Here is a 20,630-nt window from a genome sequence, read left to right as displayed (position 1 = left end):
TAAATGCCTCTTTCTGGCAGTGCTTTTGCATTGATAAAAACCACTAAAACAGAACAAGCCATCCCAAATACCTATAAAAAGAATTTGTTTTCAGTACAGAATTGCTGAAGTAATGGTCTCATATAAGTTTCCTAGAGAATAATTTCTTTGATCACAGATAATTCAGGTCAGTTGTTACCTATTTGGTGCCAAATACATTTCTGTCTGCAACACGCTTCCAGAGAGCTCTTCTGTAATTAATTAGTGCAAATATTGCTTCAGAATCTAAAGTTCCAATTTGAGTCTTGGCATGGATAAATGCTTCATATTTCATTCACTGGCAAGATTTTCAGATCTCCTCAGATTTTGATAGGCTTTGAACACTCTTTTCTTCTGTGGAAAGCTCTCTTCAGTGATAACATTGATGGTCCGGTGACAACATTAAGATTTTCTATTTATTATAATGGACAATAATAATACTTTAAATCCAAGGAAAAAAAAATCCAAATGGGGACCCCGGTCTTCTGCATACTAATATGTATTTGATAGCATGCATTAGTAAGCAATACTAGATATTGTCTTTGGAGCTGTGTTCATTGGGTTCATTTGGCAGAAAACTCGGATATTGATATAGCTAAAAAAAAAAAAAAAAAAAAAGACTAATAGTTTGACAAACCTTAAAATCAGATGAGTCATTTAAAGTTATTTGTCCATAATTCCAGTTGTTTCCATAGTTTCCTTCTTTCTGGAAAACTCTCTTTTCCACACCATGTTTATTACTTATGCTAATGCTCAAACGGTAAACATCAGCACCATACATGTGATACCTACAGGGGTAACAGCATCATTTTGTTTTATTAGATCAAAGTGAAATTCCTCAAATTTCAGGAAGAAATATCTAATTTTTAATTTTACAAACAATTTATGAAATAAGGACTAATTTGTGCTGAGCATGAAAACAAAATGAATCACATGTTTAGATTTTTACTTCACATTTTGCTATATTTTCAGTAGAGCTCTAGTTAAGCTTCATGGCCAAAACATTTCAGAGATTCTTAATATAATTTCTCTACAGAAATGAACATTGGATGGAGGGTAAAAACGTAGCTACATTAAAGCTAATTGCAAGACTCAAACCTATAATGGAGTCAGGGTATCAGGCTTAGAGTCTCAGTCTGATTATAGAAATCCAGATAGAAGGAGTCATGTATTCCTGGTACACAGACTTTGATTAGTAATACATTTGAAAGAAAATTATTTGGTTTTAGTCTTAAAAAAATCATATGCTTAGGAATTATTTAATCTATAGAGGTTAGACAACACACCAAAAGCTTAGACAAGATGGATCTGAAGAGACCAAGGGCAAACTCACAATCCGGACTTTCAGTTCTCTGAATAATCCAAATCCCATGGGTGTTGAAACATAAAATCCTGTAAAATAATGAACATATTTTAGTGGACATAGAATAACTGTTTTTTTTTTTTTTTTAAATGAGAACAAGTGTTTGTGTTTAAAAGTAGTAACAAATGGAAAAGCACAGACAGAGCCAAATGATTTGGAAGATTCCTGACCCAATAAAAGTGAATGATTATCCCAATTTATGTTTATCAGTCAACAACATATTAAAATGAACTTTTAGGCTTGCAGGATGTTCCTCAGAACTAGATATGAAATTGGAAACTAGCCCTCTTGAAATCAGTGGGAGATTTACCTTTTATTCAGCAAAGTCAGGAATTCACTTGAGTTATTTCTACTTAGTTAATAAAAACGTATTCCTGTTTGACAGTTGCTCATGGCTTTGCAGAAGGATTTTGTGACATTTTATACTTTTTATCCATATAATAATGGGAAATGCAGGATGGGGAGGGAGGGAGAAAGAGAATGCCTTAGTGAATATTTTATAGCAATGGAAAGTAACATCAACATGAAAAATATATCATTTGGGGAATCTGTTTGTCAGCCATTTCTGAATCAATTCCTTGCAGCTTGAAGTCTGGACTCTGCCATATGGAAATATAATGTGAGACCAGAGTACAGAAGCACTGTGGTTTGCCACAAGAAAAGCAAAATTAGGTACAACTTTAAAAGTCCCCAAATAAAATTCTTGCTTTATTGAAATCATGGCTGTAATTTTAGATTTTATATTATCTATCTACATATTATATATATATATATATATATGAATGAAAATATACATACACAGAGTTTTAAAATAAATTATAATTTATAAATATATATAATTTATTATATACTATATTTGCATAGTATTATATTGCATTATTCTTTTAGCTATAATCATAGATTATCTGGCTTTCTGCATGTGAGAGGTTCAAATACATGAAACTTTAGTCTGAAATCTGAATCATCTCTTTCATTTCTTGTGTTGACTTGGAAAAGCATGAATTAAAAAGGGTATTTAGCTTTGAGAAAATGAGCATGGCATTCTTATTTAGAAAAGGTCTTCATACATCCAAAGAGACACAGTTCTCTGTTTCTGAATGCTCAGAGAATTAATGAAACAGTTTGGGAAATCTTGTCTAGTAATGAATGTGGTTTTCCTTTGGCACTTTTTCTGTTAGAATAAATTATTACATAGCCTGTACCATTTTGGAATGAAGTGTAACACTATATAATACAGTCAGGTGTGGAAAAAGTGAACTGAGTTTTAAGCTTAATTTGAACAGAAAACAATTTTTTTCAAGTGGAGGTCTGAAGTATTATACTGTTTTGGTTTTGAGGCTTGTTGACTATGTATTAACTCCCGTTTGCTTTCCAAGAGTAGAGAAACCAAATTACACTGTCTCACTCAAGATATTTAATATCTACATAATAATAATGCCAGCTCATATGTTTACATCAAATGGAGGTAGCAGAAATATGAATATTCAGAACAATAGCAACATTGCATATAGAACTGTCAGCTTAGATCTAGCACAGTGAAACAAAGACCATCTAGAATAAATTTTCAAGACAGCTAGAAATCATCTGAGTGTTTTATTAAATAAATTTCATATTCTTTCAGCTGATTTGTGTTCTAGGAGTTGAGCATGAAGATAAAAGTGTTCTGAACACTGTTTAGAAAATGTGCATTTACTCAGAGACAGATGAATAACTCCCATCAAATAATATATTGAATAATATTTTTCTTTTCCTGTAAGTAAGATCTGCCAGAATAATTTGCTTTTTTTTTCCAGTTATTTAATTGTCACTAAATAAATTCTGGGTAAGTCTTGCATAGAATACCTATGGTCATTGCAAAATTCAAATTATGTTAACTAGCTTTAGTTGCACTGACAAATCAGCTCAGAAAGAGATACTTTTGTTTTTCTATTGAATCAGAAACAAACGTTTAGAATCAAATTCTGGGATGAGCATTCATGATACACACTCCAAATCCAATTCGTAGCAGTATCATCTCTTTAATTAAAACCCACATTTGATGTGATCACTCTTCCAATTAAGTTGTTCTGCTACAGCAGTTGCTGTAGTGTTTGTGTTGTGCATACGTGTGTTGAAAATTATTTTTCATAGTGTGCAATTGTAACTGGGGACATAGGTGCCCTATGCACCATACAGAAATCAGAATACCATGTGATAACCATGAGGTTGTCACAAGCAGGTACAGATGAAATTGAAGTAATCTCCCTAAAATGTAAATATGTTTGTTTTTTCTTAAGATAAACATAACTTATTTGACCTATGATACTGTTGCATAATAGAAAGATCTTTCTCAGATAAGGCTTTTTGGCATCTTAATAGCACTGAAACACTTCAATACCTCACACTTTATCACTTAGTATGTTCCTTTAGTTCTATTTTTACTTTTGGTATATTTACACAAGATGGCAATAAAGTTGCCAATAAAGTAATAAAGTGTTGCATAAAGCTTTTTGTCTGGGAGCCCTAATTCAAGATCTGATTCAACATCACATCTCTTCATGGTAGATAAAGTTACATCCCGAAAGTATCACTATGATATGAATCTGTCATATAGTGACATAATATAAGATAAAGAAAGCTTTTACTTTAACCTACAAGCAATTTGTAGTTGACCTTACCTGATATGTTGCCAAATGTATGATCAAAATCAGGACCAGTCATAAAGGGAAAAGTAGGGCCCTGAATTCTCTCCCAGTCTGAATCATCATCTAAATCTTGACTCCAGTAACAAAAGCCATTTTCAAAAGTGCAATTGACTTTCTCATCATCTGTGAATAAAAGCTTCCAGTTAATAAGCACGACAGAGACATTAAGTATTTGTTCAGAATTACGTAAGAATGAACAACAAGCAATGTAAATGCTTAAAAGTGTTTGAAAACTGGAGCCCACAATGACTTTCAGTTTGCTCTTCTAAGTAGCAACATTACTCAAATCAAACTGTAATTTGTACTTGCCAAGCAATACATGATCACCAATGGTGTGGTAGCACCAGCAGCGCTGGCCCTATCTGTTCTTGCACTCATTAATCAACCCTATTTCTTGATCCTTTGCTAGCAGCCTGGTGGCTGAAAATGAGAGAGGACCCCTTGCACAGATAACACTAATGGCTAACCCCTTTCTTTTCCCCTTTACTTAACCAAGGCCTGGGCTGCTCCAGGTGAAAGGGCTCTCCCTCAGAGCTACCACCTGAATACTCAGCAGTGAAATAATGTGCTCCATGTACCAGCAATGCCCTTTTACTTGTCCTTCGCCTTTTACCACTTCTCTTCAATCTTATATATTTGCTGTGGCATCCTCATCACTTTCCTTCCTGTAATATTCTCTCAGTCTTTCTTTTCACGGTGCCTTGAAATGCAGTCAGCCCACAGCAAGAGTTTCCACAAGACAAGAATCTGCTGGCCCTTCCTGCAGCATATCCTTTCCTAGTCACATCACCCATCAAAATTTAGCAGCCTAAATTTAGCTTCCACTTGCCCAATCTTCATCTAAGTCTTTCCTAACTAAGAATACCAAAGCATGTCATATTCTTGCATTTTGTTTATCACTGTAGATTTACTCCATCTGGATTTTTTCCCAATGTCTATTCACTGAAGCAGGATTCTTCCTGAATGTTGGTTTAACCACTTGGCACTACTACTTGTAGCAATGAGTTAAGACTTCAGAAACTCTGGGTAACAGGCACTGCCTGGTGACCACAGAATAGTGATTAGTGTCAGTGATTCTGCTATGTTCAGTAGTGAATAAACCAGCTGTGAGGAAACCCAAGGAAATACGGCCAGACTTTTACTCTTTTATTTTAACAGCTTAAACTTTATAAGGCTTCACCCCATGACTAGATCCAGGACTGTAAGCCTGTGGACAGTCCTACTGATATCAATGATTTGATCTTTGGCAGGAAGAAGTTTCTCAGAATGAATCTAGTTACAGGACTGAGGCCAGAAATGATTCTTCCCTTTCCATCTCCACTCTTTCCCTTTATCAAACTGAAAATACAGATTCATCAAGCGTTCTCAATAACAAACAAAAAAATAAAAAAAACTTACTGTTTAGCTCATTTGTATCAAATGCAGTATACGATGCGTTAAAACCATCATGATTTTCAGAATAATCTGTTTGAAACTTTACTGTAGCCTCATTAGAAAAAATGTAAACTGTTTCAGGATTTGTCCCTGAGAGAGAAGCTGAGAATAAATAAAGAATAAAATTGTCAGAGAGAAAACAATCCCATGTGCAATAAAATCCTCACTGATGTTATAAAAATAGAGTGGACTAGTTTTTTGAGTCTTGAAGAACACTCCCTCTATTGTACTGTACATCTTGCCTAAAACACCTTCAAAACTCAGAACTGCATTTAGCTGTTTGCCTGCCATAATTATTTTACATATCCTGTCTCACATAGCTTCAATATGGGTATCAACTAAAGGAGAAGTCTTTTATATTACACTGTGATCATGCTTTTTTGTTTGATAACAACCATATATTCAACACTATAATCCTCATATCCATGCACACTATGCTGTAAATATTCTGAAGTTTTATATATATGCACTCTGAAACTCTATAATCACAATGTTGACTACATATTTTTATTACATGCACTTACTTTCAGGGTTTAATAATCAGTACATACACTTAAAGTATTTAAAGGAGTAAAGAAACTACGAAATTACATAGTAATTTCATTTTGTGATATATGTATGAAGAAATATACAGGAACAATTACAATATTTCTAAATTTTTACTTTAAATTCACACATACAACTTTTGTACATGCGAAATGAAAGGACTGACACAAATGAGAATACAGCAAAGTAACTACTCCCCCAAATAAACCTGATATGGCTCCAGGCAACAACAGTCAGACTAGTCACTGTATTCAGTACAAAGCAAATCCTGAATTCTTTCCTGTTCTGTGAAAGGAGTTTGCTTCCACTCTTTTTTTTCAGCAGTCCTTGCCCAATTTCAGATAGAGAGTGTTTCCTTTTCTGTGTGTTTTCTTTTTCAAAACTTTTTGTCTACATGTAATACTATAAATTTAACATAATGCCGAATTACTGAGGAAAGACAATGGGCATCATCTTGTACAATTGAATTATATAAGCATTCTTCTTCCTTCTCCTCTACAGGTTATTTTTATTTACTTAAACGGAAAGTCTAAATCTGCAGATGTATTGTAATACTTCTTTCCTTTTCATTTGGTATTTCCCATACCTGGTGATCTATCCCTCAAACTGCAAGGTTTTAGGCAATCCACTGATGGACATTCCTTGACATTCCTTTTATGTCTTTGTAATATCACCAGTCACTTCCATAGCAGTCCTCAAAATTATGAGAGCTAATGGTTGCTTCAGAGAAAAATATTGAAACAATGCCTCACATGCAATTTGAAATCCTAAAAAGGGATTAAGTTCAGAGCAGTAGTAAAGGGGTAGAATTTCTCCTTTCTTTATCTCAAGATTCTTTTACTCTCTCTCATTCACACTCTCCTCCTGCTTCCAAAAACATCTGAAGTATCTCCAAGTATCTGTATAAACCCTCATATGTGACAGAACTCAGTTGAATAGACTTAATCTGGTGGAAAACAGACAAAATCCCAGTTCTATAGAATAGAATATAGAGATAGAGGGAAGTGATCATCAGTATCCCCAGGCTCAAGCAAAGCAACGCCATGCAAATAATGAACATGGCAGCATCACAGTACTTCTCCCATCAACTTCAGTTTAAATGCCTTCATTTTATGTCACTGTGAGTAATGTTAAAGGATCTTTGGGCAACATATTTTCAATGAAACATGGGCCCCACAGACCACGTGCCCAGTCAAGTTATTAAGATTGTTCAAAATGGACCTTAAAAATTTAGAGATTTCTTTATGTATTAGGTAGGCATCTATCTGATTACTTCATAAGAGAAAATAAGCATTTCCAGTTCAATCACCTAACAGAGAAAACTGTTCAGAGACACATTCTTTCACTTAAACATATGCACACACACACACACCATTCACGCACACTCTCTCTCTGTCTTTTGTTTTCACCTCAGAAAACTTATTTTACTACTTAGATTTTATTACTGGAAAAGTAAAATTGGCTGAAAAGTAACGTTACCTCTTAAAATCTTGTTTTGTCCTTTGCCTTCAAAAATATATAAAATGTCTGTATACGGTTGTGTATCAAAAGAAGTGAAGTTCAGTTTAATGGATAATCCTTGAGGCACTCTAAGATAATGACAGAAAAACAAACTTCAGAATTCTATGTTCTTCAATAATCTTTTTTTGACTGTAGTAAATTAATTGTTTGCTTGAATGCTGAACTTCAGTTCAGAAAAAAAAAAGTGAAATTACATTAAAAGGGGACTAATCAAAATGAACTATTTGGAGAATTTCTAGTTGTAAAATTACCAAAGGAAAGGGGCATAAACCTTTTGTAACAATAGAAACACTCCTTTAGCTACTGGAGTGAAGTACATTTTGGGGACTACATCTTCTAAAAATTCAGAATTTAATATTCAGCTGGGCAGTCTTTTTCTCTGCTGCTCATTACATTCATTCTTTAATACATGTTACTGATGGATAACATCCTACTGTTCAGGTAGCCTTCCTGAGGAATTATGTATGGTATCAATATGCATAGCAAGATACCAAAATCTATCTCCTGAAAGTCCAAAATAATGTTTGTTATGCCAAAACCAGAATTTGAATGAAGATTTGGGGATCTCAAAACTACTGTTTGGGAACATGTTATCAAGCCTAACCATTACCCAGTGAAAGTCATTTTAACTAAAGTGTAAAAAATGCTGTTTTCTATTTTGCTGCTATTTTTAGCAATCTAAGTTTCAGTTGTTCTCCCATTCCCCTCCAACTAAACAGATATGATAGTCTGTATTCTGAAAATGTATTATTATAGTCGGCTTAGCTCCCTATACCATTATTTGTTGTTTTCTGGAATCGAGAGGCCCAGTGAAGTTACAATGAATCTTCTAATGTTTTGGGGTTTTTTGCTTCTCCACAGGAAAAAAATATCCCTGGTACTGAAAGGAGTAAAACATGTAGCTGAAAGGCAATGGGGAGCTAATATTTTGGAGAAATATTGAACATACTGCTCTTGCTTTTAAAAGGAGAGGAAATTACATCATCATTCAGGAAAGAATTAGAGGAATGAAAATGTAAAAGCTTTTACTGAAGGTTATGGGAATTTTTTCCAGATAGAAGGAAAGGTGGAAAATAAATCAAATCTTCAATGAACTATAAGGAGATTTTTAACAAATTTTTAAAAGGGTAATAGAAATAATAACACAAAATGTCTCTTATGGGTTACTGCAAAATCCAAAAAGTTCCCTTATAGAAACCATTCTGCTCTGAAAGAAGACAAAATTTGAGTACCCTACTGATTTTTTCAGGACTTTACTGTCAGCACTGTCAGATTTTTCTAAAGCAAATAACTGGAAAATAAAACCAGATCGTTGCCTTTGTCATTGATCAATCTAATTACACAGACCTGCAAAACCTGAACTGTATTATTTGCAATTACTCACAAATTTTTCCAAAACTAAGTTTCTGATAACTATGTAGACAGATATAGATGTCTATTCAATACAATGCCTCTTGTACCTGTAGCAGCCTTTGATGCAAAAATTTAGAGTGCTCCCATTGATAGCTTATAAGGAAGTAACACACCTGAGACATAATTATTTACTATGCTCAAATTGTGTGACACCAAGCATTATGGAACAAGTCAGGCTTATGATCCACAGGATACAATCTTGTGCTTTTCCTATGACACACACTATATTTGAAAACCAGCTGTAGTTCATAATTATTTGCAAATTGTACTGCTGAAGCTGAGAAGGAACAAATGTATTAAACAGAGGAAAACATAAGACTTCTTCCTGAAGTGTCAAGGTGAAGAGGAAAGTAGTATTCTTCACCTACCTGGACAACTTCAGAGGCTAGAGCTTTCAAAGGAGCCTGTGGAAATGAGAAGTCCAAGTGTTGAGTTTCAAAGGCATTTCCTTAATCTCTTTTGAAACTCTTTTCCCAAATTAATATTTCTAAGAATCAAAGAATGGCCATTATTACAAAGCCATAATAAGCAACACTGAATATCAGTAAAGCTGTAACTTCTGAATTGACAATCGTGTGGATTTTCAGGAGCTTCAAACTTGTGATGTATTTAATGTATTTTAGATGTCTGCTTGAGGATGAAATTTATCACATACTACGGTTACCCAGTTTTCTCCCTGGGCTATAAAGAGAACCTGGAGTGTCAAGTTCAGATAGCTGTCCCTCCCTGTACATATTTACACTTGATTAAAAAATTCCCACATCTCGTGCCTAGGACATGAAAGGCATTTTGTGCTATTACTTCAAATGATACACAGGTACCTTTAAAATATACTTCTAAATGACATAGGAGCACAAGTACCATTGATTTCCAAAAGAAATATGTATCCCTAAATCACAAGGGAATTCTTTAAAATTCCATCTATTAGTAACAGTGATGTCTTATATAAAACCATTATCTAAAGACTAATATTTACTGTAGTACATTAAAATGCATACCTTGCAATTATTTATAAAGAGAGTTGTGTGATTTATTGTGAGCTTACAAATACATTCCTGTGCATGCATTTAATACACAAGATTTCTGAAAATCACACATAAGAATTTTTGTATGTGGTAAAATAAGTGATATAGTTATGGCTTTTAGGCATGCAAGTTTTTAAAGAGAAGCTGTGCAAATATAATGAAGAAAATGCTATTATAGATTTGCCAGGATGGGGTATTCGGGAATGAAAGAGGCATAAGGTTGATGTGCAGAAAATAATATCATCTCACAATCGAACAAACGCCCGGTAGAAAATTGTTGGAAAATGGCTTACTGTATAATCCATTGGCAAACAATATTTGCATTGTATGGTTTTGGATAATTCATAGAGTGAAAAGACCCAGAGGAATCAGTCAACATAAATTTTCCATTGCAAACTGCAGCTGTAAAAAAAATAATTACGAACATTTGTCAAAATGCCATTTGAAAAACAGAAGTAGAGCCAAAATGAGGGCAACCTGAGCTACTGGCTTACATGTCTTACCTAGCAAATGCTTTGTAAGCTGCAAGGGGGAGATAAACTAAAACCCACTACCAGCTTACTCCCATTTCTAATTCCTATGACTATTTGATCTCAGAGTACTATATGTGAAGAAAAGCAGAACAGATAATTCACTTTTAAGTCAAAGACAATCCAACTATTTCCATACTTACTTTCTTTCATTTTTACTTTTTACATTTGTAAGGAAACAGGATCCTGCCTTAATAGTTCCTATCTACTGCTACTTTAAATCAGGAAGCTGTGTTTGCACTATCAAAAACAATTTGATATTACATGAATAAAAGCAAGGAGGGATATGGTTGACTATTGCTATCTCTAATTTTATGAGCTTCCTAGTTCCTTGCCTTACATATTACTAAGTACTCAAAGAAATAATTATTTATTCCAAGCTTCCTGCCAGCTATCGAATTCATTCATCTAAAGTAAATCTCATCCATCATTTTATATTTTTTAAAGGTTTTTATTAGTTTTGTTTTTTTCAGTGCTGCTATTCCATTTTATGCATGTTCTTAATTTTAAAAATCAGTGATTAAAAAAAAAAGGTATTTCTAAACCTCAGCAAGGTTGGACATGTTACATTTACATAGAATTATTTTACTCAGGTAGACACTGAAGCACTATTGAAATTTTTGCTGCATCCTCACTGAACATTATGGAAAGATTCTGTCTGAGGATGGCTTTTCCTCAGTTTTTCAGAAAGCATCACAGAGCTTTCAAATAAGGATAAAATCAGTCTCATACATGATTATCTGGAGAGGTAAGGACAAGTTCATCAATTTGAGGCAGATAATCAGAAATTAGATAGAGTTTTTCATTAACATCAGAAATGAAATCATACCTACAATGGCTATTCAAATTGTGAATAATCAATCATATTGAAAATTAAATGGAAGTTTTATTGAACATAGTCCTCCTCTGGGAAATGATAATATAAAATTATAAATTGAATCTCTTTGTCCGCTCATCTTAAAAATGCAAAGTTCCTTCTGACTACCATTGCAACAAATACAACATGGAATATGAAAATCAAACTTTGTTTCTGTCAGGCTCAGGCATACGCTGATAATAAAGATTGTGCAGGAAGAAATTAACTAGTGATATTACTTTTAATGCATGAACTGGAATAAAATTATATTCCCTTTTGCAGTCTTCATGGGCTTTGGGAGGAAAACAGAGCATGTGATTTTAAATACATAATGAAAATAGGACCATAACAGAGATAATTGCTATTATACAAAGCCTTTTTATCAGAAAAAATTAGAACTTCAGAGCTGGGTATTGGTATAGAAATACTTTTTCTGCCCATTTGAATTCATGTATTTTCTGTCCTTACCAATGGGCTAATATTTACAACCATTTCTCTGAAAAAGCAGTAGTCCAACTTCTTTGATTACTGGGCAGAGAAAACATTACAGATATCTTTCTAAAGGTAATACTTATATAACATTCTAAAACAGCAGAATGAAAGAAGAAATCAAGATATTAAATGCAGACATTAAAAAAAAAATCATTTATCTACTACCCAACAGACTACTCCTCATCTATACCAAAATGAATCCTTGGACGTATTTGTGGTATGAATTTCAGGTGTCAGCACATGTACTTCCACATGAAATCACCAAATGGAAAGTAACAGGTAGGAGGAACCCAGGGAAGCATCAGAAACATGAGCACAAAGGGCAAAGCAGCTGATCCCAGCACTTGATAGTCAATGGAAATGGTAGCAAATGATAATGTGAAATGGAAGTTTCTGCTCTGTGCCATTATTAGTTTGTGAAGAATACATGAAACAATGGATCTCTATGAAAATTTCTAAGGAAAGTGTTCAGCATGTTACTAATAAAGCGTGCAAAAGAGTAGTACTCTTAATAAGTGGTTAACAAGACTTGTCTTACAAAAAAGTTTGTGCTATAAACCATAAAGTTTATAGCACTGACAATAATAGAAAAGATATAGCATTCTAATGAAATTAATGATAAAAGTTTGCTCTCTTCCACAATTTATTTCTACTCTTCTTATTTTGTTTGTTTCTTCTTATTATTTCTTATGAGACATTGAGTGACTTGAAACCAGACAAAAAGATTCAAGAAAAAATGTGCTCATCTCTGGCCTAAAAGCTTAGCATCTCAGGAATTAGAATGAAGATAGTTGGAACTGGTCCTATTTCCCTGAAGAATCTGATGTTGCTCCAAGTGCTTCCTCATTGCAGCAAGGAGGCAGCTGTGGTCAGAGGTTGGCAGCCTCACAGGTGTGAGTACATTTCTGCCTCCTCCTGGAGCCCTCAAAAAAGCTCCAGTTGCTCTCTTAATGAGATAGGAGAAGTCTTTTGTAGGATCGCTTTCATGGCTTTCCCAACATGCATCTCTCCCTGCTCATTTCTACTTACTTACATAGTATATGGGGCACATTTAGATGATGTAATCCTATTATCATTGAATTCAAGGGAGAATCTTCTTGAACTAGAAAAAAGTCAGATCAAGCCCACACATTTCAATTGACGTGCTCTTTCTCTGCCAATGGCAGTACGTTACTTCCCGGTTTACATATGGTTAATCTCAGTACAGTAGTGATGCTGTGAGGTAGTTAATCACAAAATGTTACCCTAGACATATATAACTGGAGCCTGTAAACAGAAACACCTCCTGTGCTCAGCCTCCAGCCTCCCTTTACTTACACTTCTGTGCTACATGGCTGCTTTTCAGCAATACTGGCCATTATTAATAGATGCCGTTCAGACTTTCCACATTTCTCTGGAGACCCTTTCACTGAAATTGCTAACTGTACTGCTGCAATGGCTTTTTGTTACTGCATTCCATCACAGAGCCAGAAAGAAACCTTTCAAGATAATTTTAATCAATGAAAGCAAAATATAAAGGTATTCAGTTGCCTGAATCTCTGCTGAGAATCTTATAAATTTCATTGAACTCTATCTAAGGCAGGAAGAGACTACTAAAAATTCACCCTTCTATCCTGTATTTTAAAACCACTAACATATGCTAAACTCAGAAATACTAGAGGGAATAATAATCAAGATAGAAAAAACAATCAGAGCTGTTTAACCGGCAGCAGCTCCGTTGTGTGCAAGAGTGCTTGTAACAGGAATTATAAATTGGCTGTTAACCTCATTGTAAAACTCTGACACACTTCTGAAAATCTAGATAATTTCAGCTATTATATGACTGTATTAAGTCACTCTAGGGATAAGACATAAGTGAAAAAATCAAAGAGGTAGAAAAACTGGCAGGTATCCCAAACATGCATATGTCTTATTGCCATTTGCTTCACTGTTTTTGCGAAGTCTGCTAGGAAACCTAAATATTTAAGTTTGGAGAAGCTATGAGTTTTTGGATGGAAAATTTTAAGATGCAAAACATAAAGTAAGGGTGACAGCCTGAGTAACAATTTTTCCTCCAGCCAGAATTCTGGTATTTCCATAAGGTTATGAACTGAAACTGCCAAACTAATGGTAACTGAATGAATTTCTTGCCAATGCCAGGCATCAGTGAAGATGAACAGGGGCAAGTCATCCAGGTCCCTAGAGTGGACTGTAACCACAGCTAGTTTCTTTATGATATCCTGCCTATTTTCAGGTGCGTGCACATTTTAAAATTTTCAGCTCAGTTGTGCATTTTTTCACTGACTGGAGAAATGTGACTACGATCAAGAAATAATATCATGACATTCAGAGGAACAGGGCACTCAGGACTTATATTTGGTAGTGATTCAGGAAGAGATGCAAACCAGATCCAAAAGCCATGTGCATAAGAGGTTGTACTTCAGCTGAACTGCTCTGCTAAAGAGTTCAAGCACAATTCCTACCTCAAACCACAAGAATACCACTCTCTTCCAGGGCAGAACTGAGTTATGTCTACATAGCTTTAACTGCAGGCAGGTGAGCTGGTTTTTGTCTGTATTGACCAATGTAGAAATGTCAATTAAATTCTCTCCTACATAACTGATGTAATTGTAAGATCTTCAACAAAATGGGAGCAAACCTTGTAAACCTAGACCTAATCATTTAAAGTAACCAAAAAGCATTCATTTTGATGAGATCCATAATACTGCTTTTTAACTATATTAAAAAATCTGCACTCTTTTTTAGCTATATCCACAAAAAGCCCAAACAAAACCAAAAAAATCCCAAAACAAAACCCACATCCCAAAAAAACAACAGTATGATGGTAGAGAGGAATGACTGAATAACTCTTTGGGAATGTGCTGCATCAACACTTGCAGTGGAACAGAGATCTAACTGAAGCTACTTTAGGACCTTCTGAATCCCCGACCTGTAGAGTGAACTGCTCAGAGCCCATTGTTGTTATGATATGGCAGGATGCAGTCGCTACAATAAACAGGATGCGTTTCAAAGGATATTCTACCTAAGTATTTTGATGGATGTTTTACCCAAAAGGTTGGACTGAGTGTTAGAGCCTCCCTCCTCTTCTGAGCAGGCTGCGCTCAGAAAAGTGCAGGTAATGGGCAGGTCTGCAATTCACCTTCTTTCTCAAGAAAATTCCACTTCTGGCAGAAAGTGTCAGCATGTCACCACCCTTCAGTATCAGGCTTGGAGTGAGTATACTTAAATTCTTTTAAAAACTTTGGTCTTTTGTTTGCCTGTTTTTAAACCAGAGCCCAGCATTTTACACGTTTTTGAAAGCTCAGACCAGTCTGCCTCCACCGTTATTCCCAGGAAAGCTTAGAAAGAAATTCTCACAGAATGCAAATAAGCTTTCCAGATTCCTCCTAACCCACTGGTGCCAAAGGATATAAAATTGCTCAGTTAAAAACCAAACAGGTCTCAAGCTGGTATGATTTTCTCATCATCTTCTTGCACCTTTCACTGTGGTCCCGGCAGCTCAAATGTTTGTGTCACAGTTGTTTTCAAAAAGGTGCCACACTGATCTAAATTTGTTCCCACTGAAACAGAAAGAAACTCTCCCTATTGCCTTCAGCATGAACTGTTTTAAGCTCTCTTTAGAATCCTCACCACTGTCTAATTATTTCTCTAAGGGCAAATATTGACTATCATTTAATTTATTTTATATTTTTAATTACAGTACATTAAGAAAATATATAACCTTATCTAAAATGAAAAGTACAGTCAATATACCCTTAGTTTAGAGAGTATATTTTTAGTGAAAGCATAGGGGATTTTAGCAGCCAAACCCAAGTAGGTGTTTTAAAGCTAATGTTATGCTTAGCAAATTTAAAATAGGCCCTGGTATGTTAGCTTATTCCCTGCCTAATTTTTCTACATAGGAGGCTAAAAAATATTAATCCAATATCTTTCCTCATGATAGATTAGCAAGGAGAATACCTTTATAGCTGCTCTCTTTATGAAGACATATATCAGATACAGTATTCATATATCTAAGTATATTTGCATCTTGGGAAAACTTGTTTGTGAAGTGTTTTATATGATGATATTCTTAATGATGGTACAGGTTGGAACTTAGTTTTAGTGAGGGAAGGTTATCAAGAGAAAACTGATTTTCATTTGTTTTATAAGAATATTCCCAACTTAATGCTGTTTGCAAAAGCAGAAGATAGCACACTGAGAAAAAGTAAGAAATATTGCAACAGAGCAAGTGTGATACCTTCATAATTCTAAAATATTGATGGACAGAATGATGATACAAATAATTATTTGTATGATTTGACCAATTCTAATATATTTGAGAAAGATAGAAGAAAGCACTGTGGTTTTGCAAACCCTAAATTTTCTAAACATGGTAAGACTCTCTGATCATATGGATATAATAAACACTTGAATAATATCAGCTTAAGGCTGAATATCATTACTAATCATCACAAGAGAAACTTCTCTCCCAGCTTCAGATATGATGTTAGGTGATTTCTGATACTGGGTAATGTGACTTCATATCTGTATAGGGTCATATTTTCATTTATTTGGATAGAACATTATTTGATATTACTGGCATACAACTTCATAAAGAGTTTCTATATTTACATATTATTTTATATTAATATAGTCAGCTTGTGATATTTCTTCATTATTTAAGCTTATTTATTAATATGAATTTTTAAGAAAATTGTTTCCATTTACAAGATAAAGATTATAACACTATTCTTAATCATTCAGATTATTATTTTTCATAGACTTCATTTTCATTGTGCAGTTTAGTCTATTGACAAGTTTAAGTATGTTTAGAAAACTGCATTACAGTGGTTTACATTCTTACCACATCTTTTTTCAGATTCATCTGAACCATCTGGGCAGTCCAGGACTCCATCACAAAATAAATCTTTTTCTATACAGGTTACACCATTGGCACAAAGTTCAGCAAGAGGCAGGCACTCAACTGAAATAAGGACAACAGCAATAACAACAGAGCAGTCATGTAGTTACACTACAATGGAAAATGTACTTACTTTCGGTTACTCCAGCACAAATCAAATCAACCACTCTATTGTCTTTTAAGAAACTGCATTTTTAGAAGCCTTGAGTGAAATACCACATACTAAAAAGATAAATTTGGCACAGAGTTGAGAAAGTTATGAGAAGTGACATTTCTGAAACTAAATTTGAAGTAGGTTTATAAGAAAATTTTCATTAATTCCCATCTCTTCCCCCTGCCCAAATATACTATTTTACACATAAAAAATGAATTTTTCCAAATTCTTATACTTGACCAATGTGACAAAACTATTCCTTGGTTTAAATAACAGTAAAAAATCTGTAGGTTTAGTTGAATGAAATGCAATTCAATTTTTTAATTTCAATATGTATATCAAAATGTCAAACTTCATCATGATAAATAATTCCATTTTTGACAAGCCTTTTTGAAAAACTAAAGCCTTTAAGACTGGCTTGGGAAATACCAGAAATCTCCAGGGAGAAATACCGTACTTTTTTCAGATTTTCAGATTAAATTAAATTTCAGATTAAATTTATAAACTAAGACCAAATTTTGGTAGAGAGTATGCATGGGTAAAGCCTTAAATTTGTGGAATCTCAGCAACAGCATTTCCCTAGAGCATAAACATGCATCCACACAGAATATGCTGTAGGTCATGTTCTTAGATATCTGTAGAACTGAAGTAGGTCATATTAAAGTGAACAAAACCACTCAGCTAAAATAAGCTTTAGAGAAGCACTACAATTCTTGAACATTTCATTAAATACTAGGGAAACTGTTCACATAGCTCCCTATATTTGCTTTCTTTATTTTCCTTTAATTATTTCAGTAAATACTCCCAGGTAAAGGTCAAATTTTCTTAAACAAGAAGCAAAAATATTAATTGGTAAAACTGATCTTGTAGTCTCTTAATATTTCTATTTTCCATAAAGCTTTATTTCTGTAATCAGACGGAGTAATTCTGTGCATAATATTCAGTATAACTGACAGAGAAAAAGACTAAAATTTATTTGAATGTATTGTAGTATTTCAAAGGGCTTTACAAAACACTTTCAGTGTTAGCAATACAGACAGTTTAAAGTAAAAGGACCTGCCATTTTGCATCCAACTGATAGTTGGACCAAACCAAAACATTTTAGTGAAGCGTTGGAGGTACAGCAAATGAATTGCCACAGATGAACAGAGACGAGATTGTGCATTCTAGATTCAGAACAAAACTCTACCAATCATCTATGAATATGTTTAGCACAAGCTCAATACGCAAGAAAACGTTTACAGAGGACATGATCAAGTCCAGTTGTAGTCTTTCGTTCAGAAAACTAAGCAGCACTGCCATCTACTGGTTATAAAGGAATTAACACTTTCTAGCGAAACGTTCTGACTTTCAAAAGAGCAAATTACCCTAAATTGCAATATTAACAGTGGTGTTCCTACTAAAAGATGGTACTAAATGCATCAGACCCATTTGAAAATGCTTATGAATGTCTTATATATTTCACTATTTAATGAAGCTAGAAGAAGTTTTCAAATATACAAACAATATTGGTTTTCCATCCATTGTAAGTCAAATGAGAGTTTGTTATCTGTGTCACGTTTTCCAAAACCCCTCAGAAATAATAGGGAGCAAAAATAAGCACTCACTGTGAGCATCTTTATATATAAACATACATTCCAGATATATCATCATGTAGATGGCACATGCTCAGAAGTCCCCTGTCTTTGAGGGGGACTTGTTTGTTGAATCAAAAGAACATCTATGTATTATGTATTTGTAGGAAGAGGATGAAAGAACTGGTATAAGAACAGCATGTATTGAAATGGTGAAAGTCTAAGATTTCAGATTGTTTCATATAACCTCCCTGCTTCTCCCCATATGAAAGTTACCTACCTGAAGTTGTTAAGGACTTGCTTGTGGTGAGCTGTCCTGAACCTGGGTAAACACAGTCCAAGGTTAGAACATTACTGCTAGCTCTCTAGGATCCCCTCTGCAGTTGCTTGGGCAGAACTAAGCAGTAGCTAGTTGGCTGCTAAGAAATTTGCATTATTTGATGTATCTAAAAATCCCAGTTTAGGTAATGAGTATCTTGATCCTGAAGATCAAATTTCAAAACACACATGAGAAAAATAATGTAGAACCCAAGTGTATTTTAAACCTCGTTATTTTAGATCTAGTCTTGTTCTTTTAGATCTAGTCTTATCTAGTATTTGTTAGTAACTTCAGTAGCCTTTTTTTTTCCATTAAAATAACAACAATGCTTTTACATTTTCCCATGATATGAAAAAGTTCTGACCTGAAGTTGGTGTCAGGGAGCTTGTAATTAGATTTACGGGATCTGTTGAAACAAGAAGTTATGAGAACTTCAGTATTAGAACTAAAATGTATATGTACATTTTTATACATATAACATTGCTCAGCCAATCAGTTATTGCAGCATGAGGAAAAGAGCCTCAAACTTACGCAGTATTTTTATGTTTACATACAGGTATATGTATAAATGTTTGTATCTATATTTACACATACACAAATGCATAGATATATGGGTATTTACATTACTGATAGTAAAATTGTAAAAATACCTGAAAAAATGGAGTGCTTATTTCTGACTTCCACCACACCTTCCCGTTAGTGACATTCTTAATAACAATCTTCTTACTGAAGGTGTCCCTGAGGTTCCCAGCTCCCCAGAAGTCTTCATTTTGCTCTTTGCATTAGCATGCCTCTGCACTAATTTTATTTACTATATTAAGACTCGAATACTTGAATATGATGATGTCCTCAGCTGAAAATGATTCCCATGTTATTACAGTTAATGGAGCCTCTCCCATAACCTATGACATGAAGAACTGGAAAGTGGGAGATGTAGTAATGTAGTAATGCCATCTCTGTGGTTTATCATCTACCAGTATTGCTGGCAGAAGAAGTTGCTGACTACTGGCCATCACAGAGCATTATTTCTGTTAGATGTTACCACTCTCCCAGATCTAGTAATGGGGAAACTTGCATGAAGACTTCCTAATAATTTTCTCTGATTTAGCAAATTCTATTAAGCTAAGCTAGGCCATTTTATACTAAATGGATTAGTGAGCATTCTATGTTAACAGATTTGAAGAGACAGTTCCTCTCAAAGAAAGATAGGATAGTCCAGCCAAAGGTGCAGGGAGATGATACAGCTGGATGGACTACAGGCATACCTTGGAGATATTGTGGGTTCGGTTCCAGACCACCGCAATAAAGCGAATATCACAATAAAGCAAGTCACACAAATTTTCTGGTTTCCCAGTGCATATAAAAGTTATGTTTACACTATACTGTAGTCTATTAAGTGTGCAATAGAATTATGTCTAAAAAAACAATGTACATACCTTAATTAAAAAATACTTTATTGCTGAAAAATGTTAACCATCCTCTGAGCCTTCAGCAAGTCATAATCTTTTTGCTGATGGAGGGTCTTGCCTCGATGTTGATGGCTGCCGACTTATCAGGGTGGTGGTTGCTGAAGGTTGGGGTGGCTGTGGCAATTTCCTAAAATAAGACAGCAGTGAAGTTTGCTGCATCGATTGACTCTTCCTTTCACAAAGGATTTCTCTGTAGCCTGCGATGCTGTTTGATAGCATTTTACCCACAACAGAACTTCTTTCAAAATTGGAGTCAATCCTCTCCAGCCCTGCTGCTGCTTTATCAACTAAGTTTATGTCATATTCTAAATCCTTGGTTGTCATTTCAC

General features: G+C 34.5%; 1 protein-coding gene across 1 annotated transcript in view; it reads right to left on the bottom strand.

The window, feature by feature from the left end:
* TMPRSS15 (transmembrane serine protease 15) overlaps positions 1-20,630 on the bottom strand; it is a 63,483-nt gene that overhangs the window by 31,763 nt on the left and 11,090 nt on the right. Inside the window, 8 exon segments of the mRNA XM_067290211.1 lie at positions 656-806; positions 1,305-1,410; positions 4,039-4,188; positions 5,464-5,601; positions 7,525-7,634; positions 10,298-10,406; positions 16,729-16,848; positions 18,794-18,876. Coding sequence (XP_067146312.1) covers positions 656-806; positions 1,305-1,410; positions 4,039-4,188; positions 5,464-5,601; positions 7,525-7,634; positions 10,298-10,406; positions 16,729-16,848; positions 18,794-18,876 — 967 coding nt within the window.

This window comes from Apteryx mantelli, chromosome 1 (genome assembly GCF_036417845.1).
Source record: "Apteryx mantelli isolate bAptMan1 chromosome 1, bAptMan1.hap1, whole genome shotgun sequence".
NCBI lineage: Eukaryota > Metazoa > Chordata > Aves > Apterygiformes > Apterygidae > Apteryx > Apteryx mantelli.
The sequence above is the reverse complement of the archived record's forward strand: the minus strand, read 5'-3'. Positions and strand labels throughout refer to the sequence as shown.